Below are 11,272 nucleotides of genomic sequence, written 5' to 3'. Positions count from 1 at the left end.
GAGCGCTCTCATCCTCTGTGTGTGTGTGTGTGTGTGTATGTGTGTGTGTGTGTGTGTGCGCGCGCGTGCGTGCGTGTGTGTGTTTGTGTGTGTGCGTGCGTGCGTGTGTGTTTAATGATGTCGTGCGCTTAATGCGTTAAGAGGTTTGGAGGGTCTTACTCAGGGCTCTCCAGATGATCCTCCTTTTAAAACTCATCAATAGTTGATTTTAATTTGGAGTTTGTGGTTTGTGCACTTTTTTCGATTATTCTCGGAGAGCGGTGAAACCACTCGGGGGGTGAGGGGGGGGGGGGGTGTCTGTCCTCAGTTATTAATAAATAAATAATCCTAACGGAACACAAATGTGGTTTTAAAGGAGTGGAATAACAAATATCTGGCTCAGCGCTACTGCAAAGGCCCATTCTCTCTTCCCTCTCCCCATGGTGTCAACACCAACATGCTGGTCAGCTCTATAGTCTTACACGTCTTACAGATATCATCTCAGAGAACCCAAACACCAGAAACCAAACATTAGAAGATGCCAAAAGACCAGCTCTAATTGTGTCATAATATAGCACAAAATAAAAGACAGGAGCAGAACCAAAACATCTATGAATACTCATCATTCCTTTTTTGTTCTAATCCGAGACCGAAAGGAAGTCCATCCAAGTATTTTTGTTTGTTTGTTTTGTTTGTTTCCTTATTTATTTATTTAGTTTTGGCAAAGTAACTAACCCCCAATGTCTTCTCCCACCCTTTCAGCCTCTCCGACCCCTCCCCCAACACCCCCCATCCCTTCCCCGCCCCCATGTCCCTAACTCAGTCCCGATTGGTGGATGCCCCGGTCAATTATCGCCGGAGGAGCAAAGTGACCAATGAAAGCAGGTAGACGGCGATGCAGGGGAGGTTCTGGTTGGCCGAGCCTTTCACCACCTTCTTGTTCTCCGGAAGGTTTGGGTAGAGGTTGGGTCGGTCCGTGCTGGGGACGATGAGGCGCGGACCCCCCCGGGGACAGATATCGTCGGCGCACATGCCGCTCCCCGAACCACTCACATCGTCACCTACACCCAGAGAGCAGACACAGGCAGGGAAGGAAGAAGACTTGAGCGTAATGCACAGCATCGACGATAACATTTACATATGATGTCACTTGCGATGTATGCATAGGATTAACATATTAATAGCATTTCCACATACTGCATGTGCATTAAGCTTAACTAATATAGCAACACAATATGAGGTTGACTGCCCAGGTGCAAGCCCCCGGAAAAAGGATTTCACCGCTAGTACTCACCCAATACATACATACATAATGTGGTACAACATCTGACCTCAATTATTCAAAGTGGCGTTATGATTTAGGCCAAGCCATACCTTCAGCCTAAAATAGTACTGCATTTGCCATTCGGATAGTCTGTGTGGTTAAGATATAATAGTGAACTAAGTCCTCGGATACACAGAATAGAGTTCAATGTCCTCAGTGTAGAACAGAACTTGTTGAAATCTATATTTCATCAGTGAATTATCAGTGTTTTTCTCTGCAGTTGAAGTTTCTTCTGAAAGGTAGAGTGCTCTCCTCTTACAGTATAGTGATCACCTTGGGACGGGTCAAATTGATCACTATAAGCGGATGATCATTATAACAGATTATTTTCTTTTTCTTTATTTCTCATGCAGATTACCATCTAATTGACATTTGTATGTATTACATGAATACAGTACATATAAAGGAATGTTATTGATTTTAAAAATCCATACAGTAAGTTAGACCTCCAGCTGTTTCAAACACAGCGGTGTCATGTAGACAGAGATCACGGCATCTCTCCACAGGCAGAGATGCCGTGATCTCTGCATATACAGACAGACATGCACCGAACATTTTAAACATTTTTTCCATTGTTCTCAGGTGGGACAAGGCCCAAAATGGGGTTCCTTTCTGAAACTGGAGGTGCTGTAAAAACACATTGCTCCATAAGATCTGACAATCACTGACATGGTTGTATTCAGGATAACCCTGAATACACACTAACCAAAAATCAAGCATTTTTATGTCCCACTTCTTATTTTTCTTTACATTGAAATGAAAATGATAAGTTCAGTCTGTACGATCATGCTCACTGTTTTGCGTAGTAGTCACCCCCCAAAGGACCGTTGTGAGCCAGGAAAAGTCCTGTAAGCCTCTCCCAGGAGTGTGCCCAGGTAGACTCAGTTCTCAGTCCACGTTGTTGGTGCCCCTCACCAAACGTCTGGGAGCCAAGACTACTGCCCAGGTAAATGTACTCACTTGTGTCCTGGAAGTCCACATCGTTGCCGTTGAGAGCGTTCTTGAGGCGGTGGGTCATGATCTTCAACTGCATTATCTGCTGACGTATCGTCATGTCTGGCTTGGTGATGTCAATTTCCACCTCAGGGTTGTTGATCTGGCTGGCCAGGCCATCGCCCATCACTTCGGGAAGGTATCTGGCGCACGCACACACACGCACGCACGCACACGCACACGCACACGCACACACACACACACACACACACACACACACACACACACACACACACACACACACACACACACACACACACACACACACACACACACACGCACACATAGGTGAAATAAAACATTTCAAGAATCTAATGAAAAACTGTTAAGAATCAATCACAAGATGAGGATGAAAAGGGCTCATTCATAAATTCATTTTGGAAAAGAAATATTGACCGCAGAAACACATCATTCAATATTTTGAAACTACAGATAGGTGACTATATCCTAAACATATTGGTTTTGTAAACCCAGATCTTGAGATGACTCATCACTTCAGCAGCAATCTGGGCACCCGGGCCAGTCTATCACTCTGACCACTAATAAGTATGTGGGACAGACGGCCACTATTTCAGGGTTTCCGGGTTTTCGCACTAAGACGTCCACTTCCGTCATTGTTTACCGCTCTACATCAGAAACCCCGAAATATCAGCCGTCTGCCCCAGAGTTGTATTCGTCATCAGAGTGTGGGTGGACAGATTGCTTCAGTGTGCAATACAAGTCATTGTTTTATAAGATGAATTGTATTTTATTTTTTAACTCAAAGATGAGATGAACCCAACGGAATGCAAGTAGCGTGAGGGTCGGAGATGTTTCAGAGTCTGAAAAAATGAAAAAGAGTCTGAAAACAAATCTTGTCCGAGATGACAGGGTTGAGAGGCGGACCATAATAGCGTGTCGATGATTTGATTTGACAATTCTGGGGACTGGCCAATCCTGGCGTGTTCCGCCCCCAAATCGAGTGGGATTCAGCAGCGTGTTGTGGTGCTATGCGAGTGGGATCTGCAGAGTACCAGGCAGCCAGCTGCTTCAGTGTGGAGCGGAGCGGACAATCCGATGCACGAGTGCTGCCCGCCCGCCTGGAAGCTCCGAGGGGCGACCCCTTAGTTAACGTTATCCTGGAATGCCTAGTTTAATGAGCCAGTTACATTTCTTTGCATTCTTAGACATTACCGTTTGCTTTATTTTGTATGTTACATACAATTGGCCAAGTTAGTAGTTAGTTTATGGGCTAGAAATTCTGCCAGATTACAGACACTAGGCTCCATTTTCTCCTTCATTTGAAGGAGAAAACTCTCCTGAAATGAAGATTGATTGACAGCTGCCATGTCGTGATATGATTGGTTGAAATGGGGTAGAAATTTGATAGTGCAATGTGACATCAGCAAACTGTAGATTACTGTTATGAATGAAATCTTGAAAAATGAACTTTTCATGTGAAAAAGTGTGAAAAACTAAAGAAATTAGATTTTTGTGATTTTTTTTGGCATACATTAGTAAATAGGTGCACTAAATACCCAGGTATTTGAACTAAAAAAACAACAACAACAACACATTTTTGGGTTCAGCTCGACTTTAAGGATATCTCATTTTGGCATAAATCTCTGTGTGTGTTTAGGGGCCACCCTACCTGGCACGGTTCATGCCGTTCCAGCACTTGTCCTCGGCCCCTGCTCCGGTGGCCACTCGGTCACTGCAGAGGAGGTTTGGAAGAGAGACCCAGTATGGCTGCATCTCCCTCAGCCTGCTGGACACATCAGACACCTGTGGGACAGCAGAAGCAGGGTTAGCATGGCTGCATCTCCCTCAGCCTGCTGGACACATCAGACACCTGTGGGACAGCAGAAGCAGGGTTAGCATGGCTGCATCTCCCTCAGCCTGCTGGACACATCAGACACCTGTGGGACAGCAGAAGCAGGGTTAGCATGGCTGCATCTCCCTCAGCCTGCTGGACACATCAGACACCTGTGGGACAGCAGAAGCAGGGTTAGCATTGCTGCATCTCCCTCAGCCTGCTGGACACATCAGCCACCTGTGGGACAGCAGAAGCAGGGTTAGCATGGCTGCATCTCCCTCAGCCTGCTGGACACATCAGACACCTGTGGGACAGCAGAAGCAGGGTTAGCATGGCTGCATCTCCCTCAGCCTGCTGGACACATCAGACACCTGTGGGACAGCAGAAGCAGGGTTAGCATGGCTGCATCTCCCTCAGCCTGCTGGACACATCAGACACCTGTAGGACAGCAGAAGCAGGGTTAGCATGGCTGCATCTCCCTCAGCCTGCTGGACACATCAGACACCTGTGGGACAGCAGAAGCAGGGTTAGCATGGCTGCATCTCCCTCAGCCTGCTGGACACATCAGACACCTGTAGGACAGCACAAGCACATTTTTGTAGCGCGTCTAAAATCACGACATGGGGGGTGCCCTCAGTAATGCAACACATAGCAGGAGAGGGTGCTTAAAAAACACTCTCGCCTTCATCATTTGTCATTTAATTCATCCATCCGCACAGCCATTCCCCTTCTAATCACCCCATAGTCCTCTGTGTAAAGTTGAAGTGAACAGCACCAGAGGTTTAATTGGCCATGATCAGCAATAGGTCCCGCCTCATAAACCATCACTTTGGATGGGACAGAATAGAGCATCTGAGGGCAATGCTGACAGAGATTCAGTCAGGTAGAATACTAACCAGTTTCTCCAGTTTGTCAGTGCTGGGTCCCACCCTGTCCTCCACTGTAATCTTCCCTTTTTTCAACGTCTCTTCCAGTCCTGTGGTGCTGGTTCCTCCCTCTCTGGGGCTCCCACAGGCCTGGAACAGCTGGGGTCAGAGAGAGTGACGTAGGCAGAAGAGGAAAGGAGCGGGCAGAGGGAAGAGGGGCGGGTTATCAGCAGGAAGGAAGTGCGGTGGAAATCGATTGGTCAGAGAGAGAGAGAAGAGGGTCAGAGGGTTTTCCGATAGATTTCCCAACGAAAGCCTCTGCTGGAGTTTACCCATCGCTCTCCAGACACTGCGAGGCCAAAATAGATTTCGGTGCTTTATCATCAAATTCATCTACAACTAGTCTGGACTGGATGAAACTTGAAACGTCAGGTTTCAGACATGCCCTATAAACTTTACCCTCCTACCATGTAGATCCGGGCTCTGCACTGTATATAATCTTCATTGGTGTTGGTGTTGACAGGAGGACTGAAATCCAATAATGCTGAAACCAGCTCTCTGAATAGAATCTATAAACCCATACTTATGTCCTGCCACAGCAAAAACAATTTAGCTCCACTTTGCAGAGTTTACTGGACAACCTCCTCCGTAACGGCACAAAGGAGGACCTTTGAATGTCTTATTTCACACACACATCTCCACCTTTGAAGACGAGGGATGATGAGTGCTACTTGTCTTCTGCATGACCCCAGGAGTCAATCACCACATTGTTAAAGCAGAAAGATTCACTGCGGAGAAAATACTACTTGTCCCCATGGGGCTTGCATTCTGTAAATGCAGCATAGGCGGGGCAGTAACACTCAAGTGAAACTCTCATCCAATCTATTCCGTTTTGAAGAGCCCCAAGCCTTTCTAACCCCCATACATATCATTCTACTGTAACATAAACCTGTCTCAAGCGTCCAGCCATGTCTGTCACCATAACTACCGGCAGTTGGTGTTGTGCAATTGATAGCAGATTGACCCATATGTACTGTATGTGTTGTAGAATGGAATTTGTGACAATAAGCTCATTCTTCATCCCGCTTAAAGCTGCATTCAGCGATGTTTTTGTGTTCAAATAAGTGTTAAATGGCTCTATATTCTGACAGCAATCACTGAAATAGAGTGTTTGGTCAGTGACTTGAAACCCTCAACCCCTCGCTGTCCTCTATCTCTCTCCTGTAGTCCTGCAGGCTGGGCAGACATATCTCTGCAAGCGTAATTCATAGAGACTCACGGATGGCGGCATTGGATTCGGGGTGAAAAAATACATATAGTCTTTTAAAGGGATCGCGATTGGACCTTCCGTTTCTTCGAAAATGTCAACTGTTCTCTGATATGATAGTTTGAGGTCTGCGCCAATTTTGATCCAATCAGAGAAAAGTTTAATGCTACCCCTGAAGAAGACAGACTTTGTTCGCTCTGTGACCTGGGTGAAATTGAAAATGAGATTCATTTTCTATTCTATTGGACTGTCTATGATGAGGTAAGGGAGATACTGTTCAGTAAAATGTCCTCTATTTATGATGCCTTTTTTGAGATGGACGATTATGAAAAACCTGAGTTGTGTTTTAAGAAAGGCACTTTCTTTATTGGAAACTTTCTTTCCCAGGCATGGGAGCTAAGGCAAAATGTTCTGTTCAGAAAATGATGTAATGATTTTGTTTTGCTGATGTGGTGTATGTTGTTATGCTGTGATTTAGTTTTATTACTGCGGCGTTGGCGTATGTTGTACTGTATAATGTATAATTTGTGTGTCTTGTAAGCCCATGAGGGCTGGGCACTGTGCATGACACATTTAATAAAAAAAAACTCAATCAATCAAAAAAAAAAAAAACTAATAACTCATACCAATAACTACTGTGTATGCAATTATAGCTTATTGATTATGAAATGAGGCCAATGGAACTTACATTTTCTCCATCAGTATGTTACAGCATACAGGTAGGAGCAGATGTCATATAGCATTCAGACATAATTAGCAAATTCATTCATATAAATTAATGGTAGAACTTTACCCCCATATGTTGCTGCATCAATCACAGCCAGCTCTGAATCTGTAATCTACATTCTAATAGAAGTAAGTAACAGACCATATGGTCTTTGAGTTGGACGTCAACAGATTATGCAAATTCGGGGATAATCTGTGCTACACTAGTGTCCACTATAATACTACCAGACTATGGCCACCAATTGACTTCTATGGGATCAGCTCGGCACTCTCCCCTATGGAGATTAGAAGCTGGTAAAGTGATCCCTGCACTGAAGCAGTGTGATCAGTGAGGAGGCCGTCTGCCAGGCTGCTGTGGCTCAACACAAGCCAGGCTCCTTCACAGCAACGCAGCACAGAGGAAGGCTTTGTCTGCCCTCTCTCACTATCTGTGCTGTTTCCACCTTCACCAAACAGCACAGCCAGATTTCCACAGCAGCCAATGCCTTTTAGGGGCCACATAAAAGCCAATGGTTGGCTCGCTGGCTCGTCAGGACGAACATCTCTTTATTTTATCAAGAGGAAAGAGACAGGTTCAAGCCGCCATGTTGGCCCCAGCATCCTTGTGTGGTGCTGCTGCCCATGATCCCTGACTTCTTTGTGTGGACAAGTGACAAGAGAATCAACAGAGATCAATAAGGCAACCATTTATTACAGGCTAATCAATATTAGCAATTGGTAATCATTCAAATATAGTCAAAGGAGAGGCATCCGGTGGCCCTGGGGGGTGGGACATATGCCCATGTGTGCAATGCTGCGGGTTGCATATCTTTTTACTGATCTCTTTAGAATAAAAGGTCAAATATATCACCTACAGTATGGCAGCTGTCAGTTTGTACTGTATATGCGTGTGCACTCCTGTGTGCATCCTCACCTTGTTGTTGATGGTGTCTATGTTCTCCATCATGGTGGAGATGGCTTCTGATATGCGATTTGGGAGGGAGAGGACCACGATATCCACGCCGGCTGGGCCGTCAAAGCGGTTAGCAACCTGCATCATAGTGTCTACGCAGACGGGAGGTACAGTCAGCATGGAGGAGGTGTTAAGTGTTTAATCTGTAGTACTTTGGTGGAACCATTCAATGAGATTGCTATTCAGTACAGAACTTAACATCAATCTCAGCAAATTGATGTGTGACCTATGCCTGCACAGATTCGTGTGTGTGTGCATGCATGCATGCATGTGTGTGTGTGCGTGTGTGTGTGTGTGTGTGTGTGTGTGTGTGTGTGTGTGTGTGTGCGTGCGTGTCCCACCTGCCAGATGCCTCCACTCAGTGTTGAGGTCGGCCTGGTTGGCCAGGCAGCCTTTCATCACGTTGCTGCAGTAGTTGGCACAGGGTCTGGCTGAGGCCATGCCACGGCAGTGGGGGCAGTAGGTCATCCTCATCATGGCACGCATGCACTCCTGGCTCAGCTGCACCTGGGGTAGGAAGACAAATGACTATTTAACCGTTTTGTCTACCAAGCATCCATGAGCTAGGAGTCGAACGGATAAAACTGAGAGCAGCAATAGATCAAACTATGCACATTTGATTATTGCAAAACTATTCCCTCCACAGACAAAAGTATTACGCGTTTACAAGATTTATGTGATTTCCCCCCCCTGGAATGACAATGAGAGCGTCAATCCTGAAGGAGGTCACCTCCCCTGGTGACCTTTCTGTCGTTGGCAGCCGTCTTTCATTCAGCAGTTTCCTTGGAAACCACTTTTCTGGGAGAATTTGCTTTTTGTTTCACGCGCGCTGAAAAGGCCCGGACTTTCATACACACACACACGCACACACACACACACACACACACACACACGCACGCACGCACACACACACACACACATGCACGCACGGACACACACACACACACACACACACACACACACACTCAATCCCTCACTCCATCCTTCCCTTCCTGCCTCGTCCATCTCTCTATCCCACAAGGCTGCTCTCCCAGGAAAGGGCCTCCGTGCGTGAAAACTGAAACTGGGTTAATACCAGTAAGCTCTGTTCACAAGAGAGTGAAGCTATGCATACAAAACCCCAGGAAGTGTGTGCGTGTGTGTGTGTGTGTGTGTGTGTGTGTGCGTGTGCGTGCGTGTGTGAGTGAGTGTGTGTGTGTGTGTATGTGTGTGCGCGTGTGCATGTGTGTGTGTGTGTGTGTGCGTGTGTGTGTGCGTGTGTGTGTGTGTGTGCGTGCGTGTGTGTGTGTGTGCGTGTGTGTGTGTGTGTGCGTGTGATGGAGCGGGCCCAGCTCCGCATACAAAAACTCCTCTAAGCTGACATCTGGGCCAGCATGATGCTTTTCCTGGAAACGGCTCCTCCTCTGACAGCAAAGTCACAGTAAAAACCTGCTCTCAACAAATATGCAGTCTTCACACGGGAAATAGGACAATGGGGATCGGACGGGAAAACAAATCATAGAGACTTTGTACATTCCGGTGTTCTGTCCTTGCTTTGTGTTTACAATACACTCAAGTCTGCTTGGCACGAGTGAATGGAAAGAAGAAGAGTTCATTTGCAGGCTAGAATTGCCTTGTCAGGACCATGGACAGCAGCCCTGCCCCCTCCTCCAATAAAGAGAAGCAGCATGAAGACAGCCAGTGCCCTAACAGCACTTGTGCTTCGTGCTGTAATTCTCCTATACACTGCTTGTATCTTGTATAATGGTGTATATGATAAGGCTGGTGTTTTTAATACATTTTTACCACCAACAAATCCTATGAAAATAACAAAATCTGAAATGATTTTTTTGGCCAACAAGTCTATTCCATGCCCGATGCCCAATAAAGCCATATCCCAATAGTAATGAACCCCATCGTATTAAAGGGGGAAAAAAAGATTAAAAACACGTCAAAGTGCCCTGCTGTTGCTCTGGGCAACATATTTGATCATGGCGATGCACTGGGCAATGCACTCAAACAGCTTAATAAGCCGGCTGTAAACACATTTTTCATCTCAGGAAAGTCGTTCCGTGTAACCCAAAATAGTCCCTCCCTGGCATAATGAAGAATTTGTTCCCATTTGAATTTGATTTGATAATAACTACAATAATACATCTTATATAGCGCTTTTCTAGAACTCAACAACGCAACAGCCTGACTCCTTGTGGTAAAAGTTAGCGATTTTTAAATTGGAAACTATGTCTTTGTGAGCTGTATTTCAAGGTTTTCAGCTTACAATTGGAGCCAATGACGTCCAGGTTGACGACTAAAAACGGTAGGTGGAAAGTCAGGAAGTAACGGGAGTAAAGCAAACACATTGTTGATTTTCTTGTTTCTCAGCACCAGTCTGATCCATGCAGGGTGTTTTCATATTGTACATATTCTGCATTCATTCTTTCCTCAGTATGTTCTCCCTACTATTTTGCATACAAAATGCGCAATCCATACTTTTCCTTCCATACACCTCATTCATTCTACTTAACATGCGCTAGTGTTGAAATGATTGGTTATGTATGTTCATATAACCCCCATTTGCTATAAGTCTGGTTTATGTTAATATCTTCTCTATTCTACCAAATTCTTACTCCTTTTTATTCAATCTTTCTTGACTGCAACCTATTACCATTTGTGGCTGTAACCCAATTTCCCCGTGGGTATCATTAAATCATCAGTTTCATCTGATCATACCTTTGATCCACACAAGGCAAAACTTTTCCAATTATTTCCAAAACTGTCAACTCCTAATAAAATCTTCGACCGCAGCAAACGTAATAAAACTGAGTTACTTAGCGCATCTCTGACGTATAATACGGATCAACAGAACCCGGTAATTATTACCAGTTGAACAAGGAGGAAGAAGTGAAACTAACCGCATTCCCAGGCTTAAGCTCAAGTCACATGGGACATGAGTCAGAGCCCCCCTCCTCCTATCCTCCCCCTCCCCTCCTCCCCTCCCCTCCTCCCCCTCCCCTCCTCCCCCTGCCACTCATTAGCCAGGGATGAGTCAGATAAATGCTTCTTTGGTGAGAGAGACGGAAGGCAAAGGGAGGAAAGACGAATGGAGAGATGGACCGAAATGGAGAGATAGGGAGGGACAGACACACACACACACACACACACACACACACACACACACACACACACACACACACACACACACACACACACACACACACACACACACACACACACGCACGACAGAGATTGATCAAGGGAGAGGGGTGTGGGAGGAGGAGAGCGAGATGCTAATGCAATACTGATGAAGAAGAAGCGCTGATGATCCGCTCGTTAATCTGGTTGCTGTTACATCATCCGTACAGTGTGAACGCTGGGAATCCCAGGCCGAGCA

General features: G+C 45.8%; 1 protein-coding gene across 1 annotated transcript in view; it reads right to left on the bottom strand.

The window, feature by feature from the left end:
• Positions 1-800: 800 nt before the first annotated feature.
• gpc1b (glypican 1b) overlaps positions 801-11,272 on the bottom strand; it is a 39,973-nt gene continuing 29,501 nt past the window's right edge. The window contains exons 4-9 of the mRNA XM_083659293.1: positions 8,244-8,409; positions 7,864-7,994; positions 4,988-5,116; positions 3,927-4,060; positions 2,264-2,439; positions 801-1,040 (exon numbers count right to left, since the gene is read on the bottom strand). Coding sequence (XP_083515419.1) covers positions 829-1,040; positions 2,264-2,439; positions 3,927-4,060; positions 4,988-5,116; positions 7,864-7,994; positions 8,244-8,409 — 948 coding nt within the window. The 3' untranslated portion in view covers positions 801-828. The remainder of the gene's footprint in view (positions 1,041-2,263; positions 2,440-3,926; positions 4,061-4,987; positions 5,117-7,863; positions 7,995-8,243; positions 8,410-11,272) is intronic.

Source organism: Poromitra crassiceps (genome assembly GCF_964638095.1).
Source record: "Poromitra crassiceps genome assembly, chromosome: 23".
Classification (NCBI taxonomy): Eukaryota; Metazoa; Chordata; class Actinopteri; order Beryciformes; family Melamphaidae; genus Poromitra; species Poromitra crassiceps.
The sequence above is the reverse complement of the archived record's forward strand: the minus strand, read 5'-3'. Positions and strand labels throughout refer to the sequence as shown.